Below are 19,004 nucleotides of genomic sequence, written 5' to 3' on the forward strand. Positions count from 1 at the left end.
CAAGTGCATCTGTTTTTTGAAACTAGAACTCTGTTACAACCCCAATCTCCTATCTTGTGGCAAACCACAATGTTAAAGCTCTTGTATACTTCAAGTCTCCTATTTGTCGCAATGAGAGACATCTGTTTCTGACTTGCCTATCAATTAGCTTCACCAAAGAGCCTGCCAATATTGGTGTACTGCCATGCCTTCTCTCATTTCGCTCCCGCCATAGGAAAAAGACAGTGACTTGCAGTGTATATCGAATGAGGAACCTTTCCAGCAAACCTCCATTGGTGTCCAGAATCAGTACCATCAGCTCCGACCACAAAGTGGTGTACGAGTTCAACAACAAACCTCACACCAGTTTCGACCAGACTTCTGCCGAGTAACTACACTCAAAAAAGAGATGGTCCCTTGATTCCATCACATTCTGACAGAGAACGCATGATGGATTAGCTCCAACGTTACATGTCAACATGCGATCACCCGTTGACAATCTATTTTGAATTGCTAACCAATGAAGGGAAGCGTATTTCGGATGTGATGTCTATACCAGATGCTCTTCCACCATTGAACGGGAGGGTCTTCTTTTCGAATAAGTTCCCATGTTTGTTTTGTCTTGAACACTGCTTGATACTTTCCTTCGCTCTGTTTCCACAGTGCTACATCAGTTACTCCACTGAGTTTCAGCCTTTGATCCTCACAGATTTTTTCAACTTCATTAAATACATCAACCATATGCCTTCTCCTCCTCCGATTGCTCAGAGCCGCATCAACAGTTGTAGTCATTGAAACTCCCATATCAATAATATCGTGCGCGCCAAACAAGTCATACAACCTTCTCATACTCGACCAACAGTCAAACCAAAAAGAAGTGTTATTTCCATCACCTACTTGCTTCTTGTGAAAATCTTTAGTCTTGTCTCGTAGCTTCACCAGCTTGCGCCACATCCAGGAACCTTTTGTAGTATTTTTTTTTTAACGACCAGAACGAGCCATTCTTGAAAAGATTCATTTTAGTCCACTGAGCCCACAGGGATGCCTGTGAAGATACTGTCCGCCATATAAGTTTTAAAAGCTGACTTGGTTAGTTTCTTTCAGTGGCCGAAGACCTAGGCCCCCATCACACTTCATCCTACAAACTATTTCCCAAGATACCTTAGCATTCCTCGAGTTCAGAACATGCCCCGACCAGAGAAAAGCTGCACATATGCTATTTATCTCCTTTATACAAGCGCCAGGCAATACAAAATCAGCCATCCAGAAGTTCACGATGCTCAAAAGAACAGAGCGGATCAACTGTAATCTACCAGCCATCGATAAGAACCGGTTCGTCCAATGTGTAATACGAGTTCTTATCTTATCAATGAGTAGACCATAATCCTCTTTTCCCATCTTTTTTGTTAGCAGCGGCAGCCCCAAGTAACGAACTGGTAATTTCTCAGACGCAAATTCAAACTATTGTTCCAATAAGCATGTTTCTGCTTCAGACAACCCCACATAGTAGATAGTAGTTTTCTCCTTGCTGATTTTAGGCCCGAGACCTTTCCAAAATAATTAAACACTTCCACAATGCTTTCTATGGATCTGACTCTACCATCTGTGAAAACTATTATATCATCAGCAAAACTCAAGTGGGTTAGCCCCAGATTCTTGCATTTGGGATGATACCCCATGTTACTATCCTTGGCCTATTTGTCTAGCAACTTCGACAGAACATTCATGCAGATTACAAAGAGGTAAGGCGACAGAGCACATCCTTGCCGTAGGCCTCTTGTACTTTGAAAATACCCAGCAAGCTCACCATTAACTTGGACAGAAAACGATGTCGTTGATATACAGAGGGAGATCCAATGAATGAACGTTGGAGGAAAATCCATAGCTTCCAGTGTGTTGAAGAGAAAACTCCACTGAACCGAATCAAATGCTTTAGAGATGTCTATCTTTAAGGCGCATCTAGAAGATACCGTGTCTTTATGATAGTCTTTCACCAGCTCCGTGGCAAGCAAGAGATGCTCAATAAGAAGACGGCCTTTTACGAATGCAGTATGGTTCAAAGCAATAAAGTCCGACAGCGTGAGCTTTAACCTGTTGGCTATTATTTTTGAGATGACTTTATATATGACATTGCACAATGATATGGGTCGGTAGTCATTCATCTCATGAGCCACAGTTTTCTTGGGTATTAAGACCAGAATTGTTGTATTCACTCCTTTTGGTAAGAAACCTTTCGCGAAAAAAGACTGCACTGAAATAATGAATTCTGGTCCTATAATAGACCATGCAGCTTTGAAAAACTCCACTGTGAATCTGTCTGGCCCAGGCGATTTATCACAAGGCATATTGAAAAGTACTTTAGTGATCTCCTTCGCTGTTACCTCTTTTATAAGCTATTGCTGATCAACCTCTGAGCATCAGTATGGTAAAAGCTCCTGCAACTTACACACATCAATTCCCTCAAAGTCAGTTGGCTGATGCTGAAGAAATCTTTGAAGAAACCCTCAGCCTCTTCTTTTATTTCATCTGGTTTCTTAACAATGCGGCCATCTCTGCACTTTACTTCTTTGATCGAGTTATTGATGTCTCTTGCTGTTCCTGCCCGATGAAAAACTCTGTTATTTTTGTCCCCTACCTTCAGCCAATGCAACTTAGATTTTTGCTTGAGAAATCCCTCCTCCAACCGAGCAACATGTTCCCAACGTGCATATGCATTGTTTTCTCTTTCCAAGTTTTGTTGTGATGGGTTCCTGATAGTCTCCTCTTGATACACACACAGGTTCTCATAGGCCTCCTTGGTCTTCACCGAGAGGTTTCCCATTTTTTCCTCAATACCCTTATTTTTGGTTTGAGAGCTTTTAGCTTCTTTGAGAAATGATAGAGCGAGGACGTTGACAAGAAAATAGGGTCAGTTGTTTGCCAGTAATTCTCCATTAGCGGCTTAAAACCTTCTAGTTCTGCAATTGCGTTGACAAACTTGAAAGGTCTTTTTGGCCGATTCAAAGCTGAGCGGAGATGAACCCTGCAGCGTAGGTGATCCGAGCAACCTCCAGCCTCGAAAACACTATAGGACTGAGGGTAAGATCCAAGCCAATGATCATTTATCAAAACTCGGTCAAGCTTCTTAGATATAAAGACCTTCTTCTCTTTTATTCGTCCATGTATATTGAGGGCCATGAGCAGCTAGATCCAGCAGATTGCAGTGATGCATTGTATCCTGAAAATCTCTCATTCCTTGAGATAATGTGTTCCTCATCCCATACATCGAATGTTCTTCAGCATCTAGAATCTCATTAAAGTCCCCAGTGATTATCCAAGCCTTACGACGAATAATCGGTGAGTCCTGATGGGCTTTAAGATCATTCCATAATTCTCTCCTCTCTGTCTCAGTGTTATGAGCATAAACACATGTGAAGAAAAATTCTTCTACGTCCTCGCCGATAGCAACTGAGACTGTGATCATTTGATCAGTTTTATAGAACGATGTGACTCGAACTTCCGGTCTCCACACTAGCCATATTCGGCCAAGTGGATTAAATTCATAGTTGGATATCAGATTCCTATATTTGAAGACTGAATTCGAGATCCTCTGACTTTTTCCTTCTTTTACTCGTGTTTCCAACAACGCTCCAAACATAAAATCTTGGTCCTGAACCCACTTCTTCATTACAGAATGTTTGACTGATTTATTGAACCCTCTAACATTCCAGAAGAAACTCGACATATTATTTCTTCTTGTAGGTGCGTTTTTTACCTGCAACGCTAGGAAATCCTTCCTTCGCGCTTAAGGCAGCTAGCTTTTTTGATGATTTGATGTGGGTTTTTGATAAACGTGAGATAGTTGGTCGAGGTGGACGCTCACCTTTCTCTGTTTTCCCCGTTTTTCCTATATTCATATCTGAATGAACATCTGAATCTGAATCAATGAACATCTGAATCTGAACTCGTTAATTGCGTGTGTTTTTTCTTTTGCGTTCTTGCTTATTCTTCTTGAGAGAGAGATCTGAGTATATGTGTTCATAGTTGCGAGCTTGAAGATCCTAACAGTTACTATAATTTAACTTCATAATTTCCAGCGCCATACATAAAGTTGGCAAAAATAAAACAAGCATCAAAGTAAAAAAAACCATTGTCCACTTCCCACGGCCGAATACCGATAAGCCTCGTTTGGCTCGTGTGTTCATGTCTCGCGATCCATGTTATTTTCTGAATTTATATAAAATTCTTTTTTTTGCCAACTTTATGTATAATCTGAAATTAGAATTATCATTCAAATAGTAAGACATGAAAGAGAGTTCCTTACACATCAAACCAATAATTATCTCAACCACTGGACATATGCACACTTGAAATCTTGAATTGTCTTCCGATTTCTCTACCTAAAACTATACGTATATTTATTTAAGACTAAAATGTTCTTCTTGGTTTGCTATTAAACAAACTCGCAAATTATTTTAAGTTATTCTTATTCTTAATTTAGATGGCCATTTAAATTTATTATTAAGTTGATTTTGTTTATAATTGGTGAGGCCATCGAAGAAATCGAGATTCGACGGTGCAACCTATATATGGCTGGCTGTGTCATTAATTTCGTTGATATGTCGCATTCATCGATCATCATGTAAATGGATGGGAAAGCTAGCTATAAATTAACTATCTATTAATTTAGAACAGATACTCTAAAGTCTATAGTATTATACTCATCAAAACACGCAAACATACACAATAATTGTTCTAAACGAAGAGATAAGGTGTCGAACAAAGGGAGATATCGTGTTTGTAAAGCATCACTAAAGTTAAAAACGCAATCGATTACATTGAATATAAACCATTTCTTTGTCCTCTCGTCAGATGCATAAGAACCAATTATTCGAGTTACGAAGTGGTAGTCGAGCAGCAGCACGTATCATATATATGGCAAAGAGCTAGCCACAGCCTGAATCACTAATTAATAGTACTATTATGAAGAGTACTAAATATACAACCATGGATCCATATTAGTCACGATTATGTGTTATATATTATATATTTTTGAATGACAATAAGGTTTGGGTTTGAAATTCCGTAAATTTTTGTAGAACAAGAGCATGCCATGTTTTGACTTTTGAGAACTTAAGGCGGATCTTCAACACGTATTGAGTGGCTGTTCTTAATGGGTTCTTAATTTATAATCAATTCGGATCTTAAGACGGATCTTCAAAACGTGTACTGGGTGGCTGTACTTAATGGGTTCTAAATTTATAAGCAATCCCTAGTAAAATTCGTAATGCTTTTACTGATCCATAAGTAGAGAAGCTAACGCGAAGGCCATGTTTCTGTACTTGCAATATAGCGTAGATTTCGATCCGAGCTGTTCTCCTTATTTTATTACTACAGTTTATTGTTTTTTTTTTTTTTTTGAGAACTAGCTATAGTCTATTGTCGAGAATAAAGAACGTTAGAATACTGATGAGTGATGAGATACTTATTTGACAATCTTTAAGACTTGATTGCACATGCAAACTTTCATTTGCCAGTTCGTCATATTTTCAACATGTGCATGTTTGATATTTAGACTCGAGCAGACATATTAGACGCAAATGCTGACCAATATCTGATCCAACTCAAGGTACATTAAATAATTGAACATTCATATACATGCATTATGTAAATATCACGACTCGTGAGAGTCGTCACTACAAATCCATAACTTGGGAGTATCCCATTTATTATTAATTTTTACATTCCGCAGGTCGATGGATCACAGAAAAACAACGTGTGCTCTTCATAATTAGAAAATGAATGATATTATTTTGCCACTAAACAAGTCAATCACAAGAAATTCAAGTTTTTTTTTCTCTCTAAAATCCAGTTACGTATAATATACATATAGGTTATATATTAACCAGTTGAATTACGCAGTGTTCTGACTTGATTATGGCTCATAGTTCGCCACCACTTGCAAAGATATTTCTATTTTATGATGATGACAAATTTAATAATTAATCATATACATTGACAAGCATGCATGCAATGTTGCAGCTTGTTGATAATTATACTAAACGAGAATCTCAGTTTCCTTCTTAGAAAAAACTGAAACTTCTGTTTTCTCATCTACTATAATTCTTGCATATGAAAAACCCAATGTTGTTATACATACAAAAAGGTAAATCATCCTTTCTGTGGCTGACTGGTTGCATACTACACTCAAGTTTTAAGTATATTGTATAATTAGATCCCTTTTGGGGTTAATTATTTCGTAGAAAGTTAAGCTTCACACTTATGGATATGTATATAGTTGAAATACCTTTCAGGCTTTCACAATCGTAAATAGTATCGATAGAAACGCACACATTAAGCTTATCCATATATAGCAAGGAGAGGTTCCTAAATAATTATTTTGAGAGGGGGCATTTATTTTAGACGGCTTCATTATGTATATTGTTTTGGCTTTGATTCCTTTTCATTGATTGCATTTATCCTATCTTATATGAAAGGTCTCCTTTCTTCTACACTTTCTCGACATATCAAAATTTAATACTATGATAAATTTCCCTAAAATATATAACCATTACATAAAAATACAAAGAATGATGATTCTTTTACGCTTCGCTGACACTGGACATTCCATAATTTCAGATAAAAATAAAATGAAACTAGAACTATCACTAAACAAAGGAACGAATAGTCATTTTCATCTTCTATATTAATGTGGGACGTGGCGGAAACAAGTCTCGTTTGAATGGTATTTACTCTTCTATCAAAATAGTGGTAAACGAACGAGGGATTAGGATGACAAACAAGTGGGAGAAAACGTCGGGTCCACGATAAGCGTGACACGTCAACCTTGTCGGTGGTAGCCATGGACATCTACTGGATAATGTGCAATCTTATAGGACAATAAGGCATCGACGTAACAAAGAAAATGAGTGGCTATTTATGTGTAAAAGATAGGAGCTACAAAAATACTATGTGTTTTATCTTCTTTTTTGTTTGTTTGTTTAATCCTCATATGATTTATCTTATGCACACGAGAAAAATAATATGGATGAGACTGCCACATATTCAAATTTAAAACCATTCCCATCAATCTCGATCTTCTAGGAGCCCCTCGGCCCTCGTAATACAACCGATACAAATTGAACAAATATGATTCTAGCAAAACGAGAATGTACTGTTCTTGGTGGGTTCAAAGAGAGAAAAAAAGGTTAAGATATATCTTAACTAAAAACACAAATCATGAGCACGTTCGTTTGCATGTAGCTGCGTGCAACATGCAATCTCGACCTACAATCAAATATCATTCGTTTATATGTCGTAGGATTCTACAATTGATCGTTACGACCATGCAAATAAACAACACTACAATTGATATTTGATGAAGAAAATATGAAAATTTATTTCATTCAGAAAAAAATATGAAATTGTATCCCTTTTATGTTATCTTTGTTAGTGTCATCTAATTTTGGTGATATTAAAGAAAGATTTATTGAGTAAAGAAAAGAAATTTGTGATATTTTAATATAAGGAATCTCTCACATTGATTGATTTGGTCGGTCCATTTGAGCAACATTACTGGAAGTTCCTTATGGCATCCTTTAAAGGAAAGGGGTGGAAACAGAAGAAGAAAGAGAAGGGAAAACCCCTTAATTAAAAGCTGTCCTTTTCTCTCCAACTACAAAAAAAAAAAAAAACATGAAACTCTCTTTCTCTCTCTTGTTCCCACCAATAATGTTGCTCTTATAATCCATTGCAATAGTAGCAGGTTTTCTTAGGCCGGCTATGGGCCCTATAGTTACACTTAGGCCTACTCAGAAAGAGAAGTCATTAGTGACAACCGAATCTAGTCTTTATTTTTTTAACGCCGGATAATTATGCTATTACCAATATGAGAAATATTATAAACGATTCTACAGCCGGCAATTCTATCAGCCGTATGAAGATTCACGCCTGACTGCATCAGCCAAACCGTCCTATCGGATCCACGTTTGACGGTACTCCTTGCGCCATGTTACAAGTTTTTTCTCCTTTAATTCGCATAATTTCGTCTTTTCCAGGGATTAAAACTTAAATCTCCTAGTGTAGAATCATTAATGAATTTTTGGTCAAACCACTGGACCAAAGGGGCTTCCACCAACCGAATCTAGTCTACTGTCGCATTAAAATTGCTTTTTAATATTGCTTTTTAATTTATATATACTAGACTACTAGATAATTGTTTCGCTTTTCATCTTTGGATAAGGATGCTGATGTTGTGGATTAGATGAAATGACGAGGGCCACATTTAGCATTTATTATTGTGTTTATGAATAATATCTTGGAAGTGAAAAAAGTTAATAAACGATTAGCATCGGCACAACTTGCAGAGTAATATATAAAAATCATGATTCAACTTGACATTTTATGTCATTGATTTTTTTTTGTTTATATATAATATCTTTGTTAGTAGTACAGGCATCATAGTTGGGACAGAAGAGACAAAAATGGGCATTTTGATTTGAGAACCAGTAGGAATAGAGTTACACATTTGTATATAATGGATGTCTCTCCATTTAACTGAACAGTGAAATGCTAAACCGGCCTACTAACGAAAATTTGATGATCTTTTAGCTTCTCCATGATCCCAGAGAGTAGGCAACCTTTACTATACTACTGTGGTGCTTACTTGCTCATCTACAAATTCACCCCAAAAAATAGAGATGATAGTTATGATATGTGTCGCTTTACTGAGATTATCAACTAAATGGATTTTATGAACGATATTGATGAAGGAGATAGATTTAACTTACTGAGTATAAAGGAAGGCAGGTTTGATTCTGATGATGGCTTTGGCTTTGGCTTTGGCTTTGCCATTTCAATCATGATCTCAGTCGAAGAGTCCCTTGAGAATCCTAACTTCTCCATTATTTTCTCTAATCTTTTCCCGTTCGTCAGATACAGATAACCAATCTGGAGATTGAAATAGAGGAAAGCAGGCTTGATAAGCAGAGGTAGAAGAACACAGTGTAAGTTTAGTTATTGATGCATACTTACCAGTGTCTCCAGTGATGATGCTTTGTTATAAACCGCAACACCTGCACGCCTTCTTGTACGAGTTCTAGCCGAGCCTAGATTCTTCCCCCACCTGAGAACATCCCTGCAGCAAATACACATTCATCATATACATACAATCAATGACAAGTGAAATCACTTTTCTCAACTCAATTACAGAGAAAAGCTGGATGCTGAAATAAATGGGTTTAGTGTAGTGACCTCTCTTCCTTTGTTAGGAAATCATCATCAACAAGTTTCTTCAGCAAAGCATACTGAACAAGATAATGAGACAAAGTTAGCAATTAACATATTGTAACAAAAATTACTCAAAAGTCTAAAATTTGTATTAAGATAAAAGGAAAATAAAACTACTAATATCTTTAAGCTGAACCAATTGAATTTCTCGTATTAATGGTGTAATTAGATTAAAAAAAATATGTAAGACTACTAAGCAAAACCATGTAACAAAGCAAACACTATACCCTGCTTCTTCGATAACATAATACCATATTCAAATACTGATTTGAGAAAACAAAGGGAGGTCAAGAGTTGAAAAAAAAACCTGAGCTTCACAGCGCACCACAGCTCTAACACGATCGTTATAATCTTCAATACTAAGTGGAGGGAAAAGGAAATGCCTACGAGCATATAGCTGCAAAAAAAAAAAAACAAGAACCTATCCCGTGAGAGACTAGTACAATCTGCATTTCACATAAAACTAATCAACAAAGATTAAGGGCATGAGAGCAATGTGGAAAACGAACCTCATAGATGGAATCACCTATAAAAGCTAAAGAAGCAGCATTGAATACTGATCTTGGCTTCTCCAGCTTCGGTGGACTCGGAGACCACGTCTCATACCCCATGTAACTATCAACAACTTCCTCACTCAACTCTACACGCACAACACAATCTTAGTAAATCATATCTGATATCTCCAATAGAACCATAAAAATAGAAACTTTTGATTAGGGTTCGTCTTATCTACGCAATTCCATTCAGAAAGTGTCTACCTTTGCTTTCGGGTCGCTTGAGCAAATCGTCGACGGAGATGCTGATTCGCGGAGACGGAGGAGGAGGTAAAGGCGGCGGTAAGAAAGAGTTGCCGTTAGGGGTTTTCTTCACTTTCCGAGGCGCGTTAGGGTTGTATGGGAGTCTAGGCTGTGTATCCAAGGCAGCTCTCACGGTCGAGCTCGCCGATAAAATCACCATTGAAGCTTGACTCTGTGATTCTTCTTGTCTTCTTCCTTTTTGAGTCAGTTCCAACGATAAGGCGACGACGGTCCGCTAGCACTTTTACGACGTCGTATAAGATAATTGGGCCTTCCTTGGGCCTTTTTCTTTTGCTCTGCTGGGCCTTTTTCTTTACACTCCTTTTAAGCGTAGTGTGTTATAATAACTAACTCCTCGACACCTAACCGAGGACCCTCCAGGTTTTTGCATGTTCTTTTGCATAAGGTTAAAGTTTAAAAACATTTATCTATTCTCAAACGACGATGTTTGTTTAAACCAGAGACTGTACTTTTTTGCTTATGTTTTCTTGTCCGTATTAGCTACAAATGCGGGTTAAGACTTAAGACACATGAGCTAGCATTGAAGCAATGATTGATCTTTTTTTTTTCTTCTAATTTTAGGGGTATTTTGGGTCTTGACTAAACTCCAAAGGAATGGTGGGATGGACTCTTACCTCGAGTATTCAAATGAACCGAAAAATAAGTCTATATCCGCATGGCCACAAGGTGAAATATAGTGGGGTAATTTTATTGGGGTATAATTCCTATACGATCTAGGAATCATACAGATAAGTTTTAAATAGATTTTAGATAAGTTCTATTATTCATTTTTCATGTTTATCATTGGCTTTAGGTTTTTCTATTCGGTTTGTACTTTGTTTGGTATAAATACCAAGCTTGATCCTCAATAAAACATAACTTTCTTTGATCCATCATATTCCGAATCTGGATCGGTTGGCAATCTTAAAGTCTGCCTACCACTAGATCACCACTTTGTGATTATGATTGATTTTCAAATGCATGTTTGAGGAAGAAGGTGAACCGGTGCCTGGTGGTCAAGAAATCAATATTGATTGATATAATATATTCAGGTGCATGCGTACCGATAGAAATAGAATGTATATCGTTTGAATTTGAGACACAATTCTTCTTGATGTTTGGGGTTGGGTTCAGTCAGACTAGGTACGGTCATGTAGGCATCAAAGACTAAGTACTTAAAAAGTTTCGATTTCTATAGTGTTTGTTCAGATTTAACATTTTCTAGTTAACATTAACATCATATATATATGCGTTGTTTTATCGAAATTATCAAGATATATACTTGCATAAGATTACAAAAAGTATAGCATAAATTTCATCGAATGGTCAAAATGGTAGGTATTGGGTTTTGCATCAATGTCATAAAGAGGACAAAGGATCGTGTTCTTGGCTATCCAAAACTCTAGAGATTGTGAAATCAAATGGGGCAAAAATATACTCCAGTTGTTAACTTCAACTGGTTCTTCACATGGAGATATGGTCCAAATGAAAACAACCCCACAACTCCCCAAAATTATAAATACTGCATATTATTTGACTCTCATTAATTTTGAATTGGCTTTTTTCTTATTCTATTCTGTCAACTCTCAATCTTTGATACTTTTTGGGCAAGAAAATATACAGATCTATAATTTTCAGTTCTTACAAAAGAAAAAGAATAAGTAAAATAGTAAGTAATAGATTAAGAACTTTCATATGCTTTATTCAAAACCCTCTCGGATTTCCAAAGGTGCACGACCTTAAATCAAAGGAACTCATGCAATAATTAGATATGATTAAAGCACTAATTTGTATAGTGTCTTTCATCTTCTCTTGATCAAAATGTATATACAATTAATGTGATGCATGATCATATAAAGATAGTTCCCGTGTTAGGTATTGCTTGATTGAAAAGCTTATAAATGGCGTTTATAGATATTATAAAAGAATCATAAGTTTCCCAAATAATTAATATTATTGGTAAAACTATTATAAAGTATATAAAAAGAGAATCGCTAATTTTATTGTTTGGCATTAGTCAAAAGGTTAGATGTTAAATTACAATTAAAACAGTGGCTTTTAGGCTCAAAGTTTGTATAATCAAAGTAGTCAAGCGGCTAAACAATCTCACTTCTTTAGATTCTAATATATTATACCAGAGATCATACATGCACAAGCTGTATGAAAGTGAGGTGGTGTGCATGTGGTCCATTCATGAGGAAATTAAATATAGTGTCCTTAAATAAAAGTATCATGCTTTTATCTGTAGAGCTTCGTTTGATTACGTAATGTGTTTTTTTTTACCGAATGCATTGATTACGTAATGTGTTCCATGGTTAACATATCTGAAGTCCAAAATTCGAGTATGGTTTTTTGGATGCTGACCAGTCTGGCATCATAATTATATTAGACTAAACTAAGCTTTAATACATCTCTAGTCGTTAACATTTTAACCGGTTTCTGATCTCATACGAACCAATCACAAATTCAAAAGCAAACCACATTTTTCAAAGTCTCAAAAGGAAACGCGTTCTGATATATTATACCAGATATCATACATGCAATCGCAAAGTTTTAACCCCGTACGTATTGACATATGTGTACACACCCAGACCCAAATACTATAATTGTATTCTCCTGAATATATTCGCGCATACATGATACATACGAGCATGCATGTATCCACTACGATCATGGCAACAAGATGTGTTAATATATGTGGTGAAATAAGATATGTGGCCTAGTGGAATTTCGCACGAATGCGCACCCAAAATACCCCACAAGCCAAAAGACAATTAGCACACTTTTCTTTCGATATATTCTTTATCTATTCTCTTCATTTCCTTATAGAACCTTACTTCTTCAAATATAATTTTACCAAAAAATAATAAATAAAATTTTGGAAAATAATTGATATTTGCTTGGCTCAAATTATGGATATACAAGTACCAGCTTGATAAAAAAAAACTTGTTTCTTTCTTTTTCTTTTCAATTTTCATGTGCTAAGTAGAAAGATATTTTTTTCAAGTCCATAATATCATGTAAAAATAGCTTGAGAACTGGATATAATCTTTAAATAATTAATTAGCGGTGTTAACAGATGTATGATTTATAATATGCTTAATTTGTTTTTTTATCCTTGCGCCATTCATGATTCATCTCTTATTCTTTTCCTACTATACTCTATTTGTGTGTTTTTGTAAGTTGCGTTGCGTTGCCGGTTATATTCTAACGAAATTGGGATTATTGAGTGTAATGACGACGTACTATCTTACCAGTTATATACTTCACATTATCACGTCTATAAAATTAAATAAATAAATTCTGAAATAAAATAAAAGAATTATAATCAGCCACATGATTTGTTGCCACACCGCACCATGATTAAAGTTATATAAAGAGAGATACCAGGACAGATTCAAAGTGAAAGAAAGTCCCAAAAACAAACAACCAAAAAATTAAAACACAAACCCATTCGTGTGCGTGCGACTAAGTTAAAACATTAATGGACATTTCTTCATCACTTTTACTCTTGTCCTTCTTCCTCTTTGTCATCATTATCTTCATCTTTAACAAAATCAATGGTCTCAGAACATCCTCAGTCTCAAAGAAGAAACTTACTGAGCATGTTAGTACTCACAGCTACGGACCAAGGTTCCCACAAGGAAGCTTGGGATGGCCTATCCTCGGAGAAACCATCGAGTTCGTCTCTTCTGCTTACTCTGACCATCCCGAGAGTTTCATGGACAAGCGTCGAGTTATGTATGAACTCTTCTCCCTCTCTTTACCCTTTAATGTTCACAGTATACTTTTCTAAAATCTATAAATAAATATATGTTTTTATGTATGCAAAGGTATGGTAGAGTATTTAAGTCGCATATATTTGGAACGGCCACGATCGTGTCTACGGACGCAGAAGTTAATAAAGCAGTTTTACAGAGCGACTCCACGGCATTTGTGCCATTCTACCCTAAAACGGTGAGGGATCTCATGGGAAAATCGTCGATACTTCTGATAAACGGGAGTTTACACCGGAGGTTCCATGGATTAGTCGGTTCGTTCTTAAAGTCACCACCTCTCAAAGCTCAAATCGTTAGAGACATGCACAAGTTTTTGTCCGAGTCCATGGATCTATGGTCCGAGGACCAACCTGTTCTCCTCCAGGATGTCTCCAAGAATGTTAGTATACTTTCCCCTTAATTATTATTTTCATGCATTAATTGAAAAATAAATAGGGAAATCATAATGATACCACCACGGAACATTAATTTATTTTAAAGAACATGGCTACAATCATTACATTTGATATAATGATTACAAGTTTCTGCTTTTTTTTTGTTTAAAGAGAACTAACTATTACACCCTTTTAGTTATGTTTTGATATGTGATTAATATTTATTTTAATTGGTAGGTTGCATTCAAAGTACTTGCAAAGGCACTGATAAGTGTAGAGAAAGGAGAAGAGTTAGAAGAGTTGAAGGAAGAATTTGAACAATTCATCAGAGGACTCATGTCACTGCCAATTAACTTGCCTGGAACCCAACTTCATAGATCTCTCCAAGCTAAGAAGAAGATGGTGAAGCAAGTTGAAAAGATCATAGGAGACAAAGTCAGGAGAGAAAAAAACAAAGAAGAAGATGGTGCGGTTGCAAAAGATGTTGTGGATGTGCTGCTTAAGGACTCAAGTGAAAATTTAACTCACAATTTGATTGCTAACAATATGATTGACATGATGATTCCTGGCCACGATTCGGTACCTGTCCTCATCACTCTGGCTGTCAAATTTCTATCCGATTCTCCTACAGCTCTTCATTTTCTAACGGTAATTAACTTAAACCATATTCAAGTGATGATAGTTTAGTTTGTAATCCCTTCTTCTAATCCAAGTTGAATCTACATTTTTAATGTATAGGCGAATTTGTTCCAAGAATATATATTGAGAAAAAGATAAAAATAGCACTAAATCAAGTTTTTGTTCCCAAACCAGCACTCAATGTCAAAAGTCACAAAAATAGCACTTAATGTTTATCAAAAGTCACAAACTTAGGGTTTAGAGTTAAAGGGTGGGATTTAGGGTTTAGGATTTAGGGTTTAGAGTTTAGGGTTTAGGGTTTAGTGTTTAGTGTTTAGTGTTTAGTGTTTAGTGTTTAGTGTTTAGTGTTTAGTGTTTAGTGTTTAGTGTTTAGTGTTTAGTGTTTAGTGTTTAGTGTTTAGTGTTTAGTGTTTAGTGTTTAGTGTTTAGTGTTTAGTGTTTAGTGTTTAGTGTTTAGTGTTTAGTGTTTAGTGTTTAGTGTTTAGTGTTTAGTGTTTAGTGTTTAGTGTTTAGGGTTTAGGGTTTAGGGTTTAGGGTTTAGAGTTGAGAAATGAGGTTTTGGGGATAAGATTTCAAATTTTGAAAAATAAAAAAATTAAAATTTTCAAAGGATAAACTTAGAAAGGTGCTATTTTTGTCATTTTAGTTATTGAGTGCTATTTTTGTGATATAAACTTAGAAATGTGCTATTTTGGATATTTGCCCATATATATATATCATGTAATGGCTATAAGTTTTAAATTGTAGTATGAACTCCAGTATAAAATCTTCTAGACATAGAAAAACAAAAGATTAGACTATAGTGATAAACCTTTATTTCTATCTTTCACAATAGAGAGAAACAAATCACTCAGTAAGGTAAAAGAAATTAATAATGGATTGGAAACTCATATTAACTCGTGGATATATGATTGCCACGAAAATTTTATATGCTCTACTTAAAATATTTATGATTTATCAGGAAGAAAACATGGAGCTGAAAAGTTTGAAGGAGTTGACAGGAGAGCAACTATATTGGAATGACTATTTGTCTTTACCTTTTACACAAAAGGTATATATATTCTCCTTTTCCTTGATATAAGTTAATTATATGTGAAAAAGTTTATTGGGTCGTTTAATAAAATTTTATCACCAATCATTATCATCAGGTCATTACAGAGACACTGAGAATGGGAAATGTTATAATTGGAGTGATGCGAAAAGCGATGAAAGATGTTGAAATAAAAGGGTACGTGATACCAAAAGGATGGTGCTTCTTGGCTTATCTCAGATCAGTCCATCTTGATAAACTTCACTATGACTCCCCCTACAAATTCAATCCGTGGAGATGGCAAGTAAGAATCACTCAAATACAGTTGTTACACAACCAAATATTTAAGACGAATTATATATCTAAGTAGATATACGTTTTTTTTAACTAGGAAAGGGACATGAACACGAGTAGTTTCAGTCCTTTTGGAGGTGGCCAGAGGTTGTGTCCTGGTCTTGATTTGGCCCGTCTTGAAGCTTCAATTTTCCTTCACCATCTTGTCACTCGCTTCAGGTAATAAAAATAATTACATGATATTATTACAGAACTATTCATATATATATATGGTAAATACTTAAATTTGATGACAAAAAGAAGAGATAAAAGGTGTGGCAAGTGCTCAAGACTTTAGACAAACCGGTACGTTAGGACCATATAAGTCTCATCTCCTTTTGACAAATTGGACTCAGTTACTAAAAGACAAAAGTGGAAATGTATTTCTTGAGAAAACTTGTAGCTAGTAATTAACATTCAAATCTAAATCTAAATGATCTAAGTCTAAAGATTTTATAACATTGGTTATGCTATGCAGATGGGTTGCAGAAGAAGATACAATTATAAATTTTCCTACAGTGCATATGAAGAACAAACTACCCATTTGGATCAAAAGAAGATGATTGTCTTTCAATAAGTAGAAAATGGAGAATCGATTTTGCATTAGTTAAGTGTAGAAGGTTAAAGAAGTTACAAGTCACACGAGTGTTTGAAAGTGGGAGTGAGATGAAAGTGATAGTGACAGTAAAGACGACATACATGATAGAGTGTAGAGAGAGACAAAAAAGGCAATCACACGTGTGGCAGGTGACAAACCCGTGTCAACTATTTGTCGGTTTCCGTCAAAAGACATATAACGACAAAATCTCAAAACCTTTATGTTTGCTGAAAGGGCTCCACGTGGATCCCAGCTGCTTAGTTATTTTGTCGACATTAGAACTCTCGTTTTTACTAGTACAAACAAAGGTGTATGATATTACTATGTATGTTCATGATATAGAATCCTAATTAATTTTCACGACTATTCCTCTTCGTATGTGTACTAGGACATCATTACAGAGAATTTTATGAACTCTGAGTCTCTGACCCATCATTCATTTTGAAATCTTCGTTTTCAGTTTATGAAATAAATTTAAGTTTGCAGAGTCTAGCAAAGATATATTATACATCAGTATTTTCGTTATTTCCCCTTAGTTAATAGTTCTCAGTATCAAAGTCGAACTAAACCTGTGACTGTGAGATGTATATGCTTAATCTAACTAATACTAAAAGGGTTATATGAGAAGTAGAGAAGGTGTCCACGTCAGATTAAAAAATCGGCCAATAGGAGCGGCTCTCTGCCACGTCAGACACGCGATGTCCAAAATCGAGTATCGGCCCCTTTCTCTTCATCTTCTCCGTCGTCTTCGTTTCATGCGTTCACCGTTCTGGCTTACTAGCAATCAATCATGTCCCCAGCAATCAATCTCCTCTCCATTTCTATACACTATTTGATCTCATTAATGGAACCTTTTGACTTTCCCAATCTGAGATTTTATATAGATCTCGCACTCCACCTCTAATCTTCACCAAATCTTATTCCCTCCTCACGATTATACCCTCCGCGATGATGTTATCCGATGTTTCCGAGTCAGTAAAAGCGAGCGGTGAAGCTACGGTTCCCTCCGTTCCGGTCAAACCCGTCAATCAAACCAGTGTCTCTTTCGGCGATGAAAAAGCTGGTGATGTCAGTTCCGTGAAATCAGAAGTTCTCTCTGCGGCCTCCTCCGGTCCGAGCAAGTCAATTGGTAAAGCCGGTGTTTCTGTCGGCCTCAACATCGGCGCTAAGTACAAAGCCTCTGTCTCTTCCCGCGATAAAGGCAAGGCTATCGTTGGGAAGGCGATTACTTTCAGAGACGTGACGTTCGGGCCATATGACGGCAAGATACGGTTTCGTCTGATCCACTTTTGGGAGGCTTGGAATGTTCAGACGAAGGTGCTTATTGGCCTCGAGATGATCCTCATCGATGAAGAGGTAGAAACCGATATCTTTTTGCAATTATAGTTTATGCAATTGTTTGTTTGTCAGTGGTTTAAACCAAATATTTGCTATAATGTCTTATTATATCTGAACAACATCCATCACCCTAATAACTAAGTTGTTGTTAGCATCATCATGAGTATATTTTTGTGGGTTAGATGTATAAGTAAATTTTGTTTCGACTCAAGTTATCTTGGCTAGCTTCTCTAACTACTTCTCTTTTGTAACAGGAAAATGTTATCCAGGGTTTCATCCCTAATGGAAGGATTGAGAATTACTTGCGTCACATGAAGGCCGGTGGTACTTACCGACTCAACAATTTTTTTGGATCAAAGAGCAAGCCTATTTATCGGGTAGCTGAACCAGAGTCACCATTAGCTTCTCATGGAACTCTGTCCTCTATAATCTCGAGGACAGTTCCATTAACTTCCCTGAGGATCGGTTCCGGATCCATGGTTACAGAGAATTCGAGGCTGCCTCTGATCAAAGAGGTGATCTTTATGGTAAGTTCTCACCAGCTTTAATCCACATAGATGTTTTAATTGATTCTAGAGTGTTGCCTAGGATAGTGTTTTCATACAGACTCAGAAATTTAGGTTTTATTGCTTGGGTTTATAAGATATAAAACATTGATTTTTATTGTCTTCTTTGCAGATTATGTAGGCCATATCAAACTTGTGAATGGGCAGGTTCTCAGTGACGGTCCTCTTCTTGATGAAACAGAGATAGCTGCATCCCGCCGAGTGGAACTTCATGTTCAAACTCATGAGTGAGTTGTTATCTAACTTCTTCAGCATACACATATGGTTTATCTTACAGAATGGTTTGTGTTGTTACAGCGACCCC

General features: G+C 36.3%; 2 protein-coding genes across 4 annotated transcripts; one reads left to right on the forward strand and one right to left on the reverse strand.

Annotated features, from left to right (window-relative positions):
* Positions 1 to 8,351: 8,351 nt before the first annotated feature.
* On the reverse strand, positions 8,352 to 10,261 carry LOC106292611. The gene is made up of 7 exons (XM_013728229.1): positions 10,005 to 10,261; positions 9,756 to 9,886; positions 9,554 to 9,643; positions 9,211 to 9,263; positions 8,992 to 9,094; positions 8,748 to 8,907; positions 8,352 to 8,631 (listed from the first exon to the last, which is right to left on the reverse strand). Exons 1-7 carry the CDS (start codon positions 10,201 to 10,203, stop codon positions 8,603 to 8,605), a joined length of 765 nt encoding a protein of 254 aa, XP_013583683.1. The 5' UTR covers positions 10,204 to 10,261; the 3' UTR covers positions 8,352 to 8,602.
* Positions 10,262 to 13,464: 3,203 nt separating this feature from the next.
* LOC106344076 (3-epi-6-deoxocathasterone 23-monooxygenase) lies at positions 13,465 to 17,167 on the forward strand. Of its 3 annotated transcripts, none has more exons than XM_013783456.1 (8): positions 13,465 to 13,784; positions 13,877 to 14,201; positions 14,434 to 14,844; positions 15,797 to 15,886; positions 15,984 to 16,169; positions 16,257 to 16,378; positions 16,460 to 16,504; positions 16,677 to 17,167. In XM_013783456.1, the coding sequence occupies exons 1-7, from the start codon at positions 13,528 to 13,530 to the stop codon at positions 16,494 to 16,496; spliced, it is 1,428 nt and encodes a 475-aa protein (XP_013638910.1). In that variant the 5' UTR covers positions 13,465 to 13,527; the 3' UTR covers positions 16,497 to 16,504; positions 16,677 to 17,167. The 3 variants fall into 3 exon arrangements, with proteins under 3 accessions (XP_013638910.1, XP_013638911.1, XP_013638908.1); XM_013783457.1 differs by having other exon boundaries at positions 16,463 to 16,504; XM_013783454.1 differs by lacking the exon at positions 16,460 to 16,504.
* Positions 17,168 to 19,004: the final 1,837 nt, after the last annotated feature.

The sequence above is a fragment of the Brassica oleracea genome, chromosome C5 (genome assembly GCF_000695525.1).
Source record: "Brassica oleracea var. oleracea cultivar TO1000 chromosome C5, BOL, whole genome shotgun sequence".
Lineage (NCBI taxonomy): Eukaryota > Viridiplantae > Streptophyta > Magnoliopsida > Brassicales > Brassicaceae > Brassica > Brassica oleracea.